The sequence below is a fragment of the Dromaius novaehollandiae genome, chromosome 6 (genome assembly GCF_036370855.1).
Source record: "Dromaius novaehollandiae isolate bDroNov1 chromosome 6, bDroNov1.hap1, whole genome shotgun sequence".
NCBI lineage: Eukaryota > Metazoa > Chordata > Aves > Casuariiformes > Dromaiidae > Dromaius > Dromaius novaehollandiae.
The window spans coordinates 32,741,282-32,761,185 of NC_088103.1; the positions used below are offsets into that span (position 1 = coordinate 32,741,282).

Consider the following 19,904-nt stretch of genomic DNA (forward strand, 5'->3'; position numbering starts at 1 on the left):
GGGACGTGCCGGTGGCAGCCCAGGCCCCGTGGCAAGGTGCAAGCGTGGTGGCAGAAGCCACCGGCTCTGCCCGCGGCCGGGACCCTCCGGTGCCGGCTGGGTCCCTCGGGCCAGTGCCGTAACAGGGGGCAGCGGGACGCATGGCCCAGTGCCATGCGCGGGAGCCCCGCTAGCAGGGGCAGCGCAGGCGGCCTGCTCCTGCGCCCCGGTTTTGGGGGGACTGAGTGCGCCAGCCCTTCGCTGCGGGGGCGGCCGCTGCAGGCCCCCCCCGCGGTGTGCAGCCCGAGGGGACTCCTCGCTGCGGCCCCCCCGCCCCGGCCGTGCCTCAGTTTCCCCGCGGGGGCCGGGCCGGCGGCGCCGGGAGGGGGCGGGGAAGGGAAGGGAAGGGAAGGGAGGGGGCGGCGGTGCCCAGCCCCGGCGGCGGCGGCGGGGAGCGGGGCGGCTGCGCGCTGCCGCGAGCCGAGCGGAGCGGAGCGGCGCCGCGCTGCCGCCAGCCGCCGGCCCCTTCCCGGCCGCCTCCCGCCGCGGGGAGCCCCGGGGGCGGCGGGGCGGCGGCGGGCGGCGGAGCCCGCGCGCCCCGTCGCGGCTCCCCCCGCGGGAAGATGCGGAGCAAAGGCAGGAGCGAGAGTCTGTCCGACTCGCGGGACCTGGACGGCTCCTACGACCAGCTCACGGGTGAGTGCCGCCCGCCGCGGAGGGTGCAGCAGCCGCTCGCAGCACGGCGCGGGGGCGGCCCGGGGAGCCCCCCCCGGCCCGGCCCGCTTGCAGCCCCGCCTGAGCCCCCGCACGCCCGCTTCGCCCGCACGCCTCGCCCGGGGGGGCGACCCCGGGGCTGCAGCAGGGCGGCGCTCCCGGCCCTGGGGGGGGTCCCGGCGGGGCCACGGGGAAGTTGCCCCCAGGCAGGTTTGCAAAAAAAGCCCTTTCCCCCCGCCCCCGGGCAGCAGGGATCCCTTCTTGCTTCCCCCCCACTCCCAAACCTGTCCGGTCGCTGGGGTTTTGCCCTCTCCGCCAGGCCTCGGACCCCCTGCGGCACCCTGGGGCGCGGTGGCAGCACGGTCCCCCAGGGGGGCTCTCGCCACTCAAGGTGTCCCCTCCACCCCTTGCTCTGCGTCCCCCGGGGACGCTGCTGCCGCCTCCCGCGCGGGCAGGGATGCTCTGCCCCCGGGCCGGGGTAGGGTGGCCGTGGGGTGGATGCCCGTGGGACCAGGAGACCAGATGTGGCCCAGGTGGGACACCATCGAGTCCCCAGTGGGGAAGCGCCCGGCTTGCCAAGTCACACCACCGATGTCCGTCTGTCCGTCGCATCTCATCCCGTACCGTCCTGGGGCAAAGCGGCTGGGCTGGAGCTGGGGATGCCTCGGCTTCCCCACGTGCTCTCCATGAATTGGGCCAAATCTCACCCCCTTGCAAGGCCTCAGTCCCAGCAGCTGTGAAATGGGGCAGCAGCTCCCACCTGCCTCCTGGGGCCCACGCCGGAGCCATGTCGGTCCGTGCTTGGTGGGGCTGGGTGCCCCGGCACCAGAGGCACAGGGCACATCCACAGATGGCTCCTCCGAGTCCCGGTGACGCTTCTCCTCCACGGTCTGGAGCAGGTTTCAGGCTGTGGAGCTTCAAGGAGGTCGTGGTGGCGAGGCCGGACCCCCGGCACTTCCCTGAGCCGCTCCCTGCATGGGAGATGCTGCCTTGCTGCCGGCACGAACGTGCTGCAGGGAAGATATTTTTGAGCTGTGTAGGAACTTGAAACCCACACACAACTTTTGGTTTCTCCGGTAACTTTAAAATGCCCATATGGATTCAAATCAAACCGAGAGTAAAAATAAACTTCAGTCTCTCCAAGGCTTAGACCTTTTATGCCTGGGCTTGCACGTGAGCAAGCCAAGCAGCACAAACCCGGGCAGAGGGGAGCTGTGCCGCTCCGGCAGCCCCTGCCTGCTGCAGTGGGAATGCGGCTGGGAACACGCACCCCATTTCACAGCACAGGAAACTGAGGCGCGGGACAGACGGGGGGCTCATTTTCTGGCCACCAACCTGTGAGGACAGAGCCAGCTGTGACACCAGGTGCCCAGGGCGGGAGCTGGTCCCCGTGCGGTACTGCGATTTCCACCTGCACTGGCCTTCTGGCACTGGCTGCCCGCTCCGAAGCTGCCCCTCTGCACAGGGTTAGTTAGTGAGGAAAAGTTGTTTTTCTCCCGGGAAGTGTGGAAGTGATGCAGACGGGAGGGGGGCGGAGGGGGGGCAGCCTTAGCTCTGGGGAGGGTTGCAGTAGCTCGAGCCCACGTCTCGCGACCTGGCCTGGCTCCTCCGGTTCACCCCGGGTACGTGGCGAGAGCGGCCCCGGGCCGTGCGGGCGCTGCACGTGGATGTGTGTGTGAGCGTGGCAAGCGAGCGAGTGAATGAGAGCTGGCGCTGCGGGCGGGCGGGCGGGCGGCGGGGAGGGCGCGGGGGGCCTCGGTGCGGGAGCAGGTGCCAGCCGTGCCGCGCTGCCTGGCCTGGGGCTCGCGCTCAGCCCGCACCACCAGGAAATTAAAACAGTCCATTTCGGGGATGTTTAGATGACGCTAGCGAGAAATAAAAGCCACCCATAAATTACATGATTCCTGCAGGCCCTTAATGACATGGGCGATTACGGTGTGAGCGGAGCCCGGGGCCGGCGTCCCGGGAGGACTCCGCACACGGCCCGGCGCGGCGGCGATGGGCTCGGAGCGGCGCGCTGCCCTCGGGAGCAGAGGTACCGCGGCCCCGGCGCCGGCCTCATGCAGGCTGGTGGGTCCCGCTCTGGGGGGTCTTTCCCTCCCCTCCCGCGGCCGCGGGCACCGTGGAGCAGGGGGCGAGCGATTGCTGGAGAGCAGGGGAGGACGGGGTGCGCGGGAGGAACGGGGCCCCGGCGCGGGCTGCCGCAGCCGCGCTCCCGGGTGATGGGCAGATCTGGGACTAGGCGAGGGAGTTGGCTCTGCCGCGGCTGCGGGGCGGAGGGACGCCCTTCGCTAGCTTTTAGTAGCGTAGGACTTACACCTGCAGGGGGTAATTTAGTTTCCGTGGGGGGGGGGGGAAAGGTGTTGTCAGCGCCAGGCTCCCCGAAATGATAGCGTGGGCGCGTGTGGGTCTTTGCAGCTGGAGGCTGGGGCAGCAGGACGGGGAGGGGTGGGGGCACGAGGCCGGCGCTGGGTGTGCGTGCGCGTGGGTGTGCGTGGTGTGCTGTGCGCCAGGATGCGTCCCGGGGCGCTCGGGAAGGGCGGTGTGTCTGAGAGCCCGGCAGCGCCTCGCCAATGCCCAGGGAGAGCTGCCCTTCCTGACGCCTGCAGCCCCTCGGGCCAGCAGTGCTGCTGGGTTGTTCTGCCCTCCTAGAAAAAGCCCCCAGGAGGGGTGACATGCACCTGGGGGTCTTTCCGGGCCCCAGCTCAAAGCCCGCTGCACAGCCGAGGATGCCACAGGTCCTGGGGGTGGCCCGGGTGCCCTGCTCCCCCCGCCTGCCTTGGCCGCGCTGCCGCCCCATGTGCTGACCCCTCCGTTTGCACTGCTGCTCCCATGGCGAGGCCGGGCTGGAAGCCGGGCTGGCTGCCAGGGCTGTGTCCTACCCTCCCCGAGGCCCGTCACCAGGGTGGGTGCGGCGAGGGGGGCGCCTGGGCCCCTCGGGTTCCCCTGTGCACCGAAGCGCCCTGCCCCGAGCGGCTGCTGCACCTTCCCGGGGCGCCGGGAGCGTTGCCCGGCTCTGCCGCGTCTGTCTGCTGTCTCCCTCCCCCGGCGTCTGCACCCCTCTGCCTCTGCCCCCTTTGCTGTCCTGGCTTGTCTGCAGCCCTCCGCAGCCGCGGGGAGCCCGTGGCACCGGGCTGATTCACGGGAAGTTGGTTGCTTTGCTCGGTGCAGTTCAACGCCTGGTGCCTGCAGGTGCATACCGCCCGGGCTGGAGCGGCTTCGGACGAGGCGTGCAGCCCCCACTGCCCCGGCCGGGAGCATCTGTGCAGGGCGAGCGTGTGCTCTTCACCGCCCACACCCCTGTGTCCGGCCTCGGGGGCGAGCTCGGACTGGGCTGGCCGGGCTGCTGCCGGGTGAGGTGCCTGCTCCCGGCGGTGCCGCTCTCCTGCCACGCGGTCTGGTGGGACCGGCTGGCTCCGAGGGTTTGGGTGACGGCGCAGCGGGAGTTTTCGGCGTGGGATTATCTGGAGGCCCAAACTGGGGGTGAGCGTGACGAGAGCTGAACCTGAGAAAAGGGGGAAACTATGCAAAATGGGTTTCTTTCTGCTGTGCTGGGTGATGCCAAAATTCACCGCGCCGTGCTGCTGGAGCCCGTGCTTGCAGGGCACCTCGTCTGCGTCCCCGCGTGGGCTCTGGTCCCCAGACGGGCCGTACCCTCGCAGTCACGGCAGCCCCCCAAGGCAGCAGAGGCCCCGCCAGTGGAGCTGCCCTCCCCCTGCCCCGGCTGGCTCTGCTCGTTAGCGGTGTTTTCATTAGGAGAAGTGGTTTGGTTTCGTTTAAGCCAAATTGCTGTGCTTGGGAGATGATAAATCCATCTGCTGGCAAATCGCTCTCCTGCCGCTGGGATGGATCCTGGCCCTGGGCTTTAATCATGCCGCAGATGAATGAGCCTCCGGTGAAATGAATCTCTCTGCTGGGCCCCCCCCGAGGTGGGCTGAGCTGGGCGGGCTGCCTCCCTGACGCCACGGTGAGGGGCTCTGGCTCGGGGTGAGGGGAACCAAGGCCTCTGCTAAGGGGCTGCTGAGCGTGGAGGGGCCCCACAATGGGTATGTGGGTCCTGTTTAACCTGCGGGCCGCCCCACGGTCCTCTCTGGGGCAGGGTGGCACGTGGCTGGGGCCGGGGGCTGAGCAGGGCTCGGTGCCCGGGTGCCCTCCAGAGTGGCTCTGCGCCGGCCGGGCTGTGCGAGGCTCTCGTGGGGATGCTCGAGGCCTCCTGTCTCCGGGCTGCCGCAGCTCTGTTTGATTCTGGCTTTTAAGTAAATTTGCCTTTTGCTTCAAATTAAAACGGGTCGGTGCAGTCCCCGAGGGAGCGGGGTAAGTAATTAGCTTGTTTGGAAACAGGGAACATTCTGCGTGAGCTGCTAGCGCGGGACCCGGGGATTTGGCACCGCTGCTGGGTTTTGGTCTCCCCGAGGTTGCTTTTCTGGGCTGGACGCGTGCGGGTGCTGTGCTGTCACCCCATCGCGCCCCTCCTGCACCTGCCCCGACCGCGGCCTCCAAGGGCTCCGAGGAGCCTCCTGCCGGGGCTCCTTGGCAGCAGTTTGGCCGAGTCCCCCGAGCCGCGTGTCCCCCGGGGGGTGGCTGCCCGTCCTGGTGGCGGGAGCACGGCTCCGGTGGCACCCATTGCCACCAGGGTCGCGGCACAGGCTGGCGAGCGGCCTGCAGCTGAGCCCCACGTGCCCCAGGGGCCTCGTCCCTGCTGGCCACCCGCCATCCCCGGGGACCAGCCCGGCTTGCAGCCGCGAGGGTGAAGGGTGTCTGGGCACCTGACGCTCTCAGCCCTCTCCCGGGCGGAGGGATCTACCCCTAAGTGCCTCCTTCTTTCCTCCCCGGCTCTCCTTGGAGAAGCGGCTGCCTCGGAGGCAGCGGCGCCCCGCGCGGCTGTGCTGACCTGGGCAGATTTCCTCCCTCCTCGCGCGCCACCGTGCAAAGTGAGTCACTCGCAGGCGCCGGGAATCATTCATGTCATTTCCCCCCTTTGCCGCAAAGTCATTAATGCGAGTGGAATAATTTGTTACGTAACGGAGAGGAGAAGGGGCGAGGTGCTTCCGACCCGGCAGCGATGCCGCCGGAGCAGCGAGAGCTGGAGCCGCTCACCGAGCGAGCACGGCTGTTACTGCTGCTTCTCGCGTGGCCAAGCCCGCGGCTCCGGGTGCAAACGTGCCCAGGGCCGGGCTTTGCCCAGGGCCCCTTGCAGGCTGCCAGGGCCAGGGGCCGGCTGCGGTGCACTTGGTAGCGGAGGCCCTGCTGCCCTCGCCAGCCACAGCCCAGCACCGCGCGGGTGCTGCTGCGCCCGGGGCGATGCTCTCCGTCGCGGCAGATGCCCTTAGCTAAAAGGCAGTGCAGGAGCACGTGGCTGGGCTGCCTCCCGCCAGGGTTAATTTCCTTCTATCCCATGCTCGGCCGGGCATTAATTTAAAGATGCTGCAGCCGGAGAGGGGGAACCTAAGAGGATTGGGCTGAGAGCAGGAGGATTTAGCGGAGGGGAGGGATGCGGCCGGGGCTAGGGGTGGCGGAGGGGGCGGTGGGCAAGCGGGAGGAGGTGGCCGTGTGCCCCTCCGGACCGTGCTGCCCCGACGTATCCCAGCTGCAGTGCCCGGATGGGGAAGGGGCCGCGGGCTGCTCCCTTTTGGCACAGCGCTCATTGCTCAGGACAGCAGTGTGCAAGGGGCTGTGCAGGGATCTCCACCACCATGCAGGATCTGCCTTTGCTCTCCTCAGGCTTCTCCTCCAAGGAGGAAAACCCCGGGATCCCCGAGGTGACGGGGGGCTTCGTCCCCTTGCCCTGGCGATGCAGCGACTTTCCTCTATCTGGGGCAGAGCAGGGAGGCAAGAAGAGATATTTAATATTTAAAAGTGACTTGTTTCAAATGTGCTGTTGGTTTGCATGCCAAACCTGGGGCTGGTTTGGGCCCCGGGAAGGGCCAGGACCGGGGCCGCCCCAGCCCCTTGCGAGCTGGTGGCAGGGGCTCGTTGCAAGCACATCTGTCAAGGGCAGAGGGGCCGTTTCGCCCCCTCCAGCCTCTGGCTGCGCCCAGAGCCAGGGCAGGTGGGCACAGGCTGGACATGGGGTCCGTAGGGGACCGAGGGGCCCCCCCAGCCCCGGGACACCGAGGACCTCCCTCCCCGTCACTGTTTGTTTTCTCAGCCCGTCCTGCTGCAATTACAGCCTCCTGTTGCACTCTGCATAACACGTCTTTGCTTTTATTGCCGCTTAATTAAATAACCGTGGGGAAGTGAGGGGCTGTTAACCCCTTGCTTGCCAGCGTTAAGGGCCGGTCATGCTGGGGGGGTCTCTCCCATGGGTGGCGAGGCTGGGTGGGGGCGGCGCAGGGGCCCGGGCAGCCTGCGCCGGGCTGCAGCAGGTCAGCCCAGCCCGCGGCCGAGGAGCGTCGCGAGCTGCTGCCAAGTCCCGAGTTTCGCGTCTGCCCGCCAGCAGGGAAGCGCTCCTCTTCCCAGGTGCGATTCCCGTCCCCTGCAACGCCGAGGCCCTGGGCACCCGCCATCCGTCGTGCAGGCGGCATCTCAAGCCGGGTCCGGCGGCTTGGCGGGTGGCTTCGGCCTCGTGCGCGGGGCTGGGGCGGCTGTTTGCACCATCCTGCAGGAGCTGCGGGCAGCTGCGGGTATTAGGGCCTGGATTCGCAAGAAAGGTCTCGCTTTGCCCAAACGAAAGCCTGGGGGCAGCCTTCATCTTGGCTTACCTGGGTCCTGCCTGCCCTCTGCCCCGGGGTGGGGGATTTGGAGGTAATCCTTGTGGATGGGATGCTGCCGGCTAATTATAGCCGAGCCTCTCTCTTCGTGGGAGCCACAGTGAACTGTCCCTTGAGCCCAGGCAGCGATGGTACAAATCTGCTGCTAATTAGACTTGAAAGTCCTCCTGTGAGCTCAGGCACAGGATGGATATTTGATTATTAACATATTTATTTCTGAGCCTCTCAGCAGGTCTTGCACCGGGAGGCCATGCTCCCCACCGGGTAATTGCCAAGCGCTTATAATCCTATCAAGAGCGTTTGGGGCTCCTGGGGAGGGGACGGCTGCTCAGCCCCGCGCGCCCCTTTCGGGGGTCCCTTGCCAAGGTGCGTGGTGCGGTGATTGTGCCGGAGCAGCGGGGTTGCTCCGGCCTCGCAGCTCTCCCGGCCGGCACAGGGGAGGGTCCCGGGGGAGCTGGTGCCCAGCCGCGGGGCGCCCCGGGAGAGCATCCCTCCCTCCGGCGGAGAGATGAACTGAGGTGGAAATGCTGCCTCTGGAACAGCCAAAAATAGCTTTCCTGTCCCCAAAATGTCAGTTTAAAAAGCCGGGCTCAGCGGCCCCCCCAGGTGCGTGGCAGGCTGAGCCCGGGCCCTCGCGACGCCCTGTGCAGGGCTGGGGGCTGCGCCCTCACTCAGGGTGCAGCGGGGGCAAGGCCCGTGCCTGCGCGGGGGGCGGCCAGCCTGGCCGTGGGGCCGGGAGCGGGGGACAGACGCTCTCCGCGCCTTCGCCCCGAGCTGCTGCCGGGTCCGTTCTGGGGGAGATTCCTGACATTTTCCGTGCGTTTCTCCTCCCTGGGATCCCGCGAGCGGGGGGGGGCATGTGGCCTGCTTGCACAGTGCCCGTGGGGCTGCTGGGCCGCCGAGCACAGAAAGCTTTTCCGTGTAAATCCCTGAAATATTTAGCAGAACTGCCTTAAAAACGTAGCCTTGGCGTAACCCGAAGGGCTGGGAGCAGGGCCGGGGGGGGTGGGAGGGGAACAGCGCCAGCCCCACGGAGCTCAATGGGGCACGTGCAATGGGGCGCATGCAGGGCTGGTCCTCATGGGGGGCTCTGGTCTTTGCCCCACGGCCACCACCCAAGCCTGCGTCTGTCCGTCCGTCTGTCCACCCACTGGGTCCTGCTGCGTGTCTCTGCCGCGGGGGGGGGGGGGGCATCCTTTCGCCTCCATCGCGGGGTTGCTTTGGAGCCTTGTGCCGAGCTGTTGCCGCAGGTTTGCGGTCAGCGTGGGGCAGGGAGGTGGGTGCCCGACGGGACGCGGCGTGGCTGGGGGGTGCCTGCTGGCGGCCCCGCAGCCCCGGGCTGGCAGAGCCCCCCGGGCCGGGGCTTCGCCGTGGCGTGGCAGCATGTCCCCGGCGGAGCAGCTGCCAGTCCTGCCTGCTAACGGCAATGCAAATCACCTCATTAGCCGCCTTATTGATTTCCACTGGCATCATGGTTTTGGCACTTTGCTGAGCCCCGTGGGGCTGCGGGGAAGGCAGGAGCGGCAGTGGGACCCCCCACGGCGACGGACCCCCACGTGCGCTCTCGGCTGCGCCCGTTGCCCCCCCAGCATGAGGCTGCCTGGGGCCAGCTGCCCCCCCCCCCCCGCACTGGGCTGCGTGGGGCCTACCTCGCCTGCCCGGAGGCGGTGCTGGATTTGGGGATGGAGCGAAGATGCCCAGGTCGCCGTGCGGATGTGGCAAGAGCGGGGTCACGGGGCTGCACGGCACCTGGCGCCCTGCCCACCCTGCCAGCCCCGAAGGCCTGGATGTGGCCGCCCCGCGGCTCAGCGGTGCCGTGCTGAGCTGCCTGCAAGCGTTGCGTCTGCTCCCCCCACCCGCCCCAGCTTCTGTTTACCTTTGATTTCCCCCTTCTCTTTGCGGCGGTGCTAATGAATATTTCATGGCCAGGCAGCAGCTGAGTCCCCCAGGCAGAGCTGCCTGCCCCCGGCGCTCTCGCGCAGGTACCAGCCCAGATGTTCGCGGCTGAGGAAGGCTGCGGCTGCCAAGAAGCCGTCCCAGGAGGGGAGGCAGCGCCTGGGCCGTGGAGACCGTGTCGTCCCCCCCGCCAATGCTGCCTCAGTCCCTTCGGCCTGCCAGCGGAGAGTGGTGGCCGCGTGTCCGTGCACGGGCATCCGTCACGGTCCCAGTGCCTCCGTGCACATGCTTGCATGGCTCTGCCCAGGTGGCCCTGCACGCTGGGGCACATCTGTACGTGCCCCCTCCCGTCCTGTGTGCCGCCAGCCACCACAGCTGGCCGGACCAGCCGTGTCCCCATCTCACCTCACCATGGCAACGGCGATGCTGCTGCACTGTGCGGGGGCTCCTCTTAGTGTCGGGCAGCAGGAACGGCACTGGGGCACCCCACGGGCCAGGGCACCGCATGGGCCATGGCACCCCGCGGACCGGGGCGCCCCACAGGCTGCACCAGCCTCCCTGGGTGTCCCCTGCATCGCAGGCTGCAGCAGGGGTTGGGTTTCCCTATGCCCTGTCGCCTCGGTTTTAGCAGTGCTGTTGCCCCTTTTGAAAGTCCGGTAGATGTTTGGAGGAGGTGCTTTGGGGACACAGAATGGCTCAGACTATTTGGGGCGGCAGAGTCCTTTGCCATGCGAGGTGTTGTGGGGACAGTAGCTCCTGGCGGATGCGGGATGCTGGGGAAGGGGCAGGGGGAAATAGGTTTCTCACAGGTGAGAGCCGTTTTGGCTTTGCCACACTTGTGCAAAGGCAGATGTAAGAGATGTCGTCCCTCGTGCCAGCCGGGGACTGTGGGCTTGGAGGGAGCTCTCGGCTGTGAGACAGCCGGGGTCATATCTGTGTGCAATGCGTCGTTGTTGCAAAATACCTGCTGTGGGTTGCTGCCTGCAGGGCACCGGTGGAGAGGAAGGTCTTCTCCTGGCTCAGCCCGCATGCTCCGTGGGAGCTTCTGTCTCCATGTCAATGCACAAGGGGCTCTTTGGAGAGCCAAGGGCCAAATGAGAGGTCCAGTGCTGCTTTGAAAGTTGCTCCTCAGTTATGGACTGGTTGTACTGCACATCAGGCTGGCACCGGCTGGGGGACTCTGGGCTCTTGGCCGTGCATGTGAGCACGCCTGTCCTGCATGGACACCCTGTCCCGAGCGCACAGGATGTGCTTGCATCTCCCCGCTGCCCTGGACGTGCTGGGATGGAGTAACTTTCCCAGCCAGAAGGGAACTTGCTCCCAAGGAGGGGAGTTAGGGGTGGCATCTGCAAACTTTCCTCTTTGCTGTCGTGTCCTGTGGGCTCTGGCACCCTCCTGTGGCTGTTCTGCCACCTCTCCTGTATCCCACAGACTTTTTGGATGCTGTGGCTGCCCTGGGCTGGCTGGTACCCGGAGCGATGCCGTGGTGCTCTCTCTCCCCTCCACGGCATGGCGGGAGGCTGCATTCACAGGATTTGGTCTCGTGTCACCCGGCTCGTGGTGTCTCTGACACCAGAGGCGCACTGGACTGTGCACAGTCTGTGCAGATACTTGCTCATCAGCGGGTTGGTGCTGGCTCCGCTGGGCAGGACACATGGTCTGTCTGGGGTCAGGCAATGCGAAACCTGCTTGAGGCGCCCTGCCAGGGACAAATTTGAGTCTTACTTTGCCTGGTCTCTTGGATGAGAGGGGATCCTCCTGCAGAGGCTGGAAGTGGAGGGCCTGGGGTGCCCATCTGCTCCCCAGGAGCTTCAGCTGTGCTGGGATGGAGACCCGAGTGCCTCTGCCCTAAGGACCATGTGTTTGATGCCTGCTGGGCTCTTCTCGGCCACTTCGGGCTCTGCTGTACTGAGATAATCCAGGGATGGATGAGGGTCCTAAGCCCCCACCTGACTGGGAGGTGACAGGAGGGGACCGGGCACCACTTGCAGCCCAAATTTCTGAGCTCTTGGCTGGGGCAGTCTGTCAGGTTCAGTCCACGTGTTGTATTTACGGGCTGCTTGTGCCTCTTCTGCGCCTCCTGAGCTACCTGCTCCGTCTCCGCTGTCCCGGGCTGCCCCATCCTCTTGCAGGGTTGGTATCCTCGCAGCCCTTCCCCAGCACGGGCCTTTGCAGGTTTGTCACTGTGGGGTTGCTCCGGCATTGCAACGCGCTGCTGCGCTGTGTGTTGCACCTTGCTGCAGGGTCTCCCTGACCCCGCTCAGCCCTGCGGTCCCCAGTGCAGCGTCCCCTGATGCTGGGGTGTTGCACCAACAGCGCTGGCTAATGCAGGGCTTTTTTTGCGTGCCAGGCTTGTTCGCGCTTGCCTTGCAGCGGCATAGCTGGTGTGATAGACAGGGAGGGCTCGGTTTGGAGGGGATGGCCCTTATTTTGGGGGGTGCGGGTGGGGTTACCCCATACCAACCCCTGAGGGGGCTTTTGCTCCTTGCCTTGGGGGTCCTTGCTGGGGGGGACCAGGCAGTGTGGCTGTTGCTGGTAGCATCCTCCCTGCACCCTCTTTCCCTCCCCAAGGGAGTGGAAGCTATAATTTCCATCAGGCCCCTTTTCCTTTGCCTCCTCCCCCATTAATAAGAGATGAAGCTTATGAGCTAATAGAGCCTAGATGGAGGCAGAGCTGAGATCCCGCTGGTGTGAGGCATGGCTGTGATCTGGACAGGGAACTGCAGAAGGGAAAATGGGACTTGGGGAAGGGGCAGGATCCTTCTGGTGGCTGGTCTGCACAGAGCATCTCAGAGAGGCTCTGGGAACAGGGAAATCCCACCACTGCCGTGCGCCAGCCTCCTCTGGCTCTGAAACACTGTGTGAACTGGCAGTTCGCTGCTAGGCTGAGCTTTGGAGTGAGCAGCTCTGAGCCCAGGCTGTTTGGAAATCTGATTCCTCTTCCTCCCATCCTTTATCTCCTCCTCTGTGTGGAGCCAGCTGCAGCGGATGGCTAATGCCTGGGAATGCAGGATGCTCGCAGCGCCGGAGGGCTGATGCCTGGAGTTGTAGGATGCTCGCGGTGCCGGATGGTTGATGCTCGGTGATGCAGGACGCTCTCGGTGCCGGCCGGCTGGAGAGGGCAATTGATGCCTGGGGATGCAGGACACTCACAGCGCGTGGTAGTCGGAGCGGATGGCTGATGCCCAGGGATGCAGGCTGTGCTCCGTGGCGGCTCCCCTCCGGAAGGAGCATCCTTCCCTGCTCTTGGAGAGGAGCGGCCTTGGGATGCAGCGGTGCCTCATTGGTCAGCAGGACCTGTGGAGTCCGTGGGTTGCCATACCAACCTGCCTGTGGTTCCCGGGGAGCCAGGGCGTGGAGCGCCGGTCGAGCCGTGGCAAGGGGCGGACCGGCAGCCGGGGCACCTCGGGACTCTGCTAGCCGGCGAGGCGTCCCTCCGCCTCTCCCGGAGGGCTGGCTGGGACCGCTGGGTGCCCCAGCGCCGAGCATCCTGCTGCCGCCGCTCCCCGCCTCTCCCTGCAACTTTGCTGCCCGGAGGGGGCAGGTGGGCGGCGTGCTGGCACGAAACAGGGGGGCTCAGCCGGGCCCCCCGCTCCCTCGCCAAGCTTCCTGCAGCTGGTGGTCAGCTTTTTTTTGCACATAAGCCCTGGGAGGGGCATCGCCACTGGCACCCCGGCTCCTCTGGCTCGCAGCCAGCCCACACGGGATCATCCCAGCACAAAACTTCCCGGCTGGCTTCCTACCGCCTGGGATTGGGGCCTGGCTGCCGCCGTACTGCGGGGCTCTGCCGCTGCCCTCCCCGCCGGGCTGGCCCTGCCGCCGATGCCGGCGGGCTCGCCCTGGGCGAGGAAGGCTCCGTCCCCCCCGGGCATTGCCTGGCGCTCAGAGGAGCTGGGGGACCGTTTGCCTGCCGGGAGGGGGTGCGACTGGGTCCCTCCCCAGCGCCAGGAGCTGGAGCCATGAGCCACTGCCAGCAGCGCTGCAAGAGGCAGCTGGGCCGGGTGATCCGCTTCTTCTACCAGTTTGTCACCGGGACCCTCTCCCAAGGTAGGTGCCACCCTGGGGGCACGGGGCTCTGTTCTGCGGGGGACGGTCTCCGTGCGGTTATGGGGGGGGATGCTCTTTCGGTGCTGAGTGGAGCTGAGGCACTCAGCCCTGGGCGGTTGCGTTGCTCCTTGCTGGGCAAAGCTGAAGATGCTCACGGGGGGCAACGGGAGCCCCTGACGGTGCCCCATGGACCTGGGGTGGCAGGACCGTTTTAGCTGGGGAGGGGGTGGTGCAGAGCGGAGCAAACAGGCGTGCGAAAACTGCCATGCAAATAAATCGCCGCTGGTCCGACCCTTCCCTGCCTTTCCAGGCATCCCTGCCCCCGTGGCCAGGACTGTGCCCCCCATCCAGCCGGCGAAGCCCTAGGGGTGCCCGTGGCACCCAGTGCCGTGCTGCAACTGCCCGGCTCCTGTCCTGGCCCTGCACCTCTGGGATGCTGCCTGGTCCTGGGGACAGAGCTGTGGTGCTCGTGTCCCTTGGTGGCCTGCGGCTGCCGGAGCAGGAGCAGCATTGCTCTGCGAGCCCCCGGGCACCCCGGGCTGCTGGCAAAGACCCCCTTCCTGCCAGGCGGCTGCGCAGGGCCAGCTCTCCTCCATGGGCAGCACTTGGGCATGTTTCAGGGAGGTCGTTGCGTGCCCATGTGTGCTGGGACCCTGGGGGGACGCTGGCAGCTCCCCCCTTTGCTGGAGGACCCCTGCTCTGCCGCAGCTGTGGCGAAACTGGGGCAGGGAGCTGCCCTCCCACCCGCAATGCCCAGAGCAGGCCTTTGCCCTGGGCACCCGTGTGCCAGCTCCTGCCAGCATCCCGGTGCCCCCGTGCCCGGGGCAGGTTACCCTCCCTGGGGGCCGGCCCAGCTGGGAAGCCCCTGCTGCCTCTCCGGGGCATGGGGGTGCCGGGGCGGGATGTGCTGTGCCGGGAGTGCGGGGAAGGCCTTGTTGGGCCGACGTGGCAACGTCACTCCTTGCAATGGGGCTGCGCTTTGCACCGCCTTCACCTGGGCCCAGCCTGCCTGGAAAAACCCTCCCCGGCTCCGTCCCTTCCTAGTCCGGGTGCATCCCTGGCTCGGGGCCGTGGTGGGGCCGGGGGAAGCGGGAGCACCCGGGGAAGCTGAAGGACATGGGATACTCCTGCCTCCGCTTCCCTGGCCAAGGGAAACCATCCTTGCAGGCGTTTCCTGCGCCCGGGCATGCCAGGGGGCCGTGGCGGGCACCGAGGGCAAATGCTGGAAATGCTGGAGGGGGGCAAAACCCAGAGCCCAGCAGGTCTGTGCCCCTGAAGACTTGGAAATTGGGCCTGGGAGCAGGACCTGGCGTTTGCACAGCCTTCTCCCCTCCGCAGCATCCGCTCCTCGCCGGCTGCTGCTCTGGTCTGCATGGCACGTGGATCACCTGGGTGCAGCCCCCCCTCCAGCCTTTGTCCCCCTGCATCGTCCCCTTTTGGGGGGGATAAGACCCTCTGCCCTCCCTGCGTTAGGCTGGGGCGGTCCCACGGTGCTCGCCGGTGTGTGCCGGCCGCCCGGGCCCCGGGGTGCGGTGCCCCCCGGCTGGGTGCCCTGGGGAGCTGGCCAAGGACAGGTTGCTGAAGGGGGGGAAAGAGAAATGACTCAATCAATTAACCAGATTAAAACTGTGACTTCACCGCCCCAAAATAGCGTTTCGCCAATATTTTAATGTGCTTATTAATAATCTGCTCGCGCTCTGATTAGCAGCGAGGTAATAAGGGATCAGCTGTAACCTAAATTTAACTCTCCCTAATGGATGATGGCCCCGAGAACCAAAAAAAGGAGAGGCTCCCATCCATCAGGCTGCCCCTCCGCCGGGGTCGGCTGCACCCGAGGGACCCGGCTGCACCCGAGGGACCCAGCTGCACCCGGGGGACCTGGCAGCTGCTGCCCAGCTGTGCCCCGGGACCACGGTCTCTGCAGCAGCCCAGTGGGTCCCGCAGCACATTTTGGGGGGTAGTCAGACCCCATTGCACCCTGCCTGCGGTACCAGGCTGGGAGCACCCATCTGCCAAGCAGGGCACAGCCTGGCCGTGGTTGACCACGTGCTGCTTGGGTGCGTGGTCCTCTCCCGCGGGACCCTTGGAGACAGGGGGATTCGCCTTCGTTCAGCGGGATGGTGCCCGCGGGCAGCTCCTCGAGGCGCCAGGAGGACGGGCACTGGGAGCAGCCGTGCGGGTACCAGCTGGCTCTGGGCCTTGCCCGCCGTGTGCCTGGAGCTGCTTCCCGGGCGAGAAACCCTGCTCCAGGGCACTTCTATTTATATGCAGCGGGCGGGTGGCGGGTGGTTAATTTTAGCTGGGCGGCAGGGCTGCGCTTGCCGGCAGCGCTGGAGAGCCGGTGGGGAGCTGACGGCAGGGGGGATCTTCATGGCGGTTTTCGTCGCAGCCCAAAGTGGGGCAGGCGGCGCGGACCTGCCGCTGTGCCGAGAGTGGGAGGCATCTGGGGTGGCTTGGCAGGGTCTGTCTCCAGCCCTGGGCCATGGGCACGTGCCGGGGGCACCTTGCCACCCTTAGGCCCAGCTCTGTCAAAGGCTCTTTTCCCTCCCTTTGGCCCTGCTGCGTGGAGGTGCAGCCACATGTGTAGCGAGCTCTGCCTGTGCTCTGCCTCCCCTTGGCTCCTGCTGCCTTGTTCGGGCTGATGGTGCCACGGTCCCCCCGGGCCGGGAGGGTTATTTTTAACTGTTTGCCATGTGCTGCCTGAGCACAATTAAGGTAATTGGTTTGGGAGCCTGGCTCTCACATGGCGCTCCCAATTACCTGCCTGCCTGCCCGCGCAGCCCCCCGCCTCCCTGCCCGCCGCGGCCGGCTCCTCCGGCGGGGGACGCCCGGGGCAGGGCTGTCCCAGTTAGCGCGGCGGGCTGGGCGGGGGGCGCGGGCGGGCACACGGCATGGAGCCATGGAGAGGACATCCCTGCACAACGACAGCCTGCTCTATGCCTCCCTGATTGCCATCCTCCTCCTCATCTCCTATTGGTTCACCACCCGCTGCTTCAAAATCATCAGCGGCATTGAAGGTACGGCGTTGGGGACCGGGGCAGGGGGACAGGGGGACACCGTCCTGCACGCACCCAAGCCAGGTGATGAGGCCGCCTGGGAGTTTGGGGTGGGCACCCAGAGCTCGCCCTCTCCTGCCACAGCTGTTTCTCCTTGCCCCGATCCTGCCAGGCGCGTGAAAGCGGGTACCAGCCGCCCTGGCACAGAGACGGGGATGCAGCTGGGCTCCCGGGCATCCCCTGCTCTGCCCCCACGGTGGGGTGGTCCTCTCCCATGCCTGGCGCCAAGCCGGGGACCTTGGGCTGTCGGTCCCTTTGGCCCTGACCTACATCTCTGCTCCTCAGCCAGCATTTTGGGGAGCCCAGGGCTGTCTGGGGGGTCTTGATATCCCTGGTGGAGGGGATATGCCTGCTGCCAGCCCCACTGCAATGGGATGCGCGCACCAGAGTGTGACCCCCATGTCCCCCTGGCCCCTCTGAAGCTGGCATCACTGGGAGGGGACATGCTCGGGAGGAGCCACCCCAGTGACCTGGTGGTGCTGGGGCCTCAGGCCCCGGGAACTGGGCTCCTGCGCGGTGCGTGGCACCGCGGTGGGAGCCCAGGGCTTGCTCCAGCATGGGGGGTCTGCGCTGAGCCTGGTGGGATGCTGTGCCGTGCTGGCAGCAGAGGGCTTTTGTGGACAGCTTTGGCGGGGAAATGAAAAATTCTCCCGACGCAGCAGCTGGTGGGTGATTTGTCACCGTCCAGGCCTCCGCCGGGTAGGCTGGCACGCGTGGGACTGGCACGAGGGTGCTCAGGGAAGTGCCGCTCCGTGGGCTTCGCAGGGCGGCTGGCCAACCCTCTTGGCCGGCACGTGTCCTGCTGGGGCTGGGTGGGCTCCTGAGGGAGCGTTTGGCTGTTCCTGGCCCGAACTGGGTTGCAGAAATAGTTCCACAGCTCGTGGCACAGCGTCAGCCGTGGGGGCAGCTGGAGGCTCGGGTTGGTCAGGCCAGGCTGTGTCCCTCCCTGGTAGAGGTGGCAGCTGGTGCTCTGCAAGAGAAGTGGCTTTAAAAATGCCGTTTTCTTCCGTGGGAAACTTGCTTGGAGAGCACAACCGGCCGGTGCAGCCCCAAGTCATTTGGGCTGGGGGCAAAGCCCAGAGCCAGCCTGGCCGCTGCAGGGTAAGTCCACCCGCGGCAGCCTCAGTGCCTGAAAACGCTCCTCCTTCCAAGAAAAGGAAATGTGGCATTCAAAAGCTCCCAGCCTGAGGGATGCTCCTCCAGGGAGGGCTCTCATCTCCCTCCCAAAGCCACTTCTGACGCATCGTGGGCACCTTCTGCTGGCGTCAGGGGCCTTCCCGGCTCGCCCCAGGCCGGGCCGCGGCACGGAGCTGCTAGATGGCCCTGCCAAGCCGTGGCCTGGGACTGAGCCACCAGCCGAGTCCGTCCCCTGCCTGGCCTGAGCTGGGGGAGAAACCTGCCGCCTCCTGGGCCGGGAGTGGGGGCTAGGTGGGGCAGAAGGACCTTGCCTAGACCTAGATGGAGGGTCTGCCCCATAGCCTGGTCACGGCCACTCCATCCTTACCTGGGGGGCCCGTGGGCCTTGCAGCCGTGGGGCTGGCCCTGGGGGACAGCTCCCTCCCTGCTGCACCGTGCTGGTGGTGCTGCACCGGGGTGGTGGCAGTGGTGTCCCGTCCCCGGGGGACCGCGCGCCATGGGGTGGGCTGAGCGCTGGGGGAGCTGCCAGCAGGTGCCTGGCTCCCTGGCGGTCCCCATGGCCTGCGATGCAACAGCCGGGCGAGGGCTGGGATGCTGTAAAAACATGCCTGGGATCTAAATATAGCCCTTCTGGCTGTGGTGCGCGGATGCCTGGGCTTTCCGTCTGCTTCCAGCTGCTGCGTGACCTTGGCTCGGTCCTTTGGTCCCTCTGGGCTCCCGGCCGGGGCCGGGCCCTGCTCTCCGGCCTCTCCTGCCTGTTGCCATGCTGCCCACGGACGTCTGCCCCCAAGGCTGCCCCCAGGGCAGGGCCCCCCAAACGATGGCAGCAGCACGGATCTGGGGCACAGCTGCCTCCTCCGACGTTTTGGGTGCTGGCTTTGGGCGGAGGTGGGGGGGCATGGCCAGCCACTCACCCATGTTTCTGCAGGTGGGTGGGATGGGTGCCCCCACCCCGGGCCATGTCTCCTCCTGCGGTGGCTCGGCCGGGCACCACGGCCGGTGTGTCGCGGGGATGAGGAGCCCGGGCACGAAGCCGCTTCCCATCTGGGCTGTGCTGCCCAAAGATGCCATGTCCCTCGGGGACGCTCCTGAGCGGGGTGGCCGCCGACCCAGCCCCATTCCCTGGGTCCTCCTGGCTCTCTCAGCGAGGCGGCCAGGCCTCTTCGCCTGCCTCGTCCTCCCTGCCTGGGAATGGGGGCAGCTCCTGGGGCTGTGCTAGACCTGTTGCCCCAGACCCTCCCCAGGAGAGGGTTATGGGGACCTGCTCTGTCCGGGGTCTGACTGGTCCCCATGGAGCAGGTGAGCGTGTGGGGCACAGAGGATGACTCTGAGTCATCCCCATCTGGGATGTTTAGACAGGGCCCGGCGTCCTGTCCCCCACCCTGGGAACTGAGTGCCTTTTAATATCTGTGGCCCGTTTCCTTAGCAACTGCATTAAGCAAATCGATGGAGGTGGTGTCATTGGAATGGGAGGGCATGGCTCCTTCCCCCCCCCCCATCCCCGCCGCCCCCCACGCCTCCCTCTGCTTGGCCTCCCTTGGCTCCAGCTCGCATGCACAGCCCCGCTCTGGCTGGGCTCTCGGCTGGCGGCCCCACGAGCCACCTGCGACAGCCCCGCGCTGACCCCTTGCTCGCGCGCCAGCCTGCGGCCAAGTAGAGGGGTGACAGCCGATCCCCCCTGGGGGACGCCGGCGGGGCTCCCTGGGGATGCGTGGCCCGGCAGCCGCGGCATCGGGGTGACAGGGCTCCAGGACGGCTTGCAGGCGGTGGGGAGGGGGCTGGGGGGTGCAGGGCCATGAGAGACCCCCACCATGAACCTGGAAGGCCTCGAAATGATCGCGGTGCTGGTGGTCTTGGTCCTCTTCGTCAAGGTGCTGGAGCAGTTCGGCCTCTTCGAGCCCGTGTCCTTGGAAGGTAACGGGCGCGCGGGGGGCTGGCTCCCCCTGGGGACACCGGGCAGGCCGCCCTCAGCCCCGGCAGCCGGGTGCAAGCGGAGGTGGGGCTCGGCCAGGCGGTGCAGGAGCGGGGCGGTGGGACGGACAGCCTGGTGCGGCGTGGGGCGGGGGGAGAGGGGCACCGGAACTGGCCCGGGGAGGGCCGGGTGCCTGGGGGTGCTCCGGCCCCGTGCTGCGACGCTGGTGTTGCTGCTCGAGCGCTCGGTTTCCCCGTGCACCAGTGGTTGGAGGTGGATTGGGCTGGGAGGGAAACTGAGGCAGGGGCGAAGCTAGTTTAAGAGGGGAGGTGTCCTGTGTGGGAGCCCAAGGAGGGGCCAGGCTGCCTGCACCGAGAGCAGAACCCTGCTCCCCAGTTCGGCTGGTGATTTGGGGGGGTCCCCCAAGCTCAATCTCCTGCTCCCTCCCGCCCC

General features: G+C 67.0%; 1 protein-coding gene across 3 annotated transcripts in view; it reads left to right on the forward strand.

Moving 5' to 3' along the window:
* Positions 1 to 380: 380 nt before the first annotated feature.
* Positions 381 to 19,904, forward strand: part of KCNIP2 (potassium voltage-gated channel interacting protein 2) — a 33,361-nt gene continuing 13,837 nt past the window's right edge. Inside the window, exon 1 of one of the 3 annotated variants that reach the window (XM_064514131.1) lies at positions 381 to 675. In XM_064514131.1, the coding sequence (XP_064370201.1) occupies positions 603 to 675 (73 nt within the window). In that variant the 5' untranslated portion in view covers positions 381 to 602. Of the gene's footprint in view, positions 676 to 16,230; positions 16,364 to 19,904 lie in introns of those variants that run through there. The other 2 variants (XM_064514132.1, XM_026102846.2) reach the window with 2 other exon arrangements.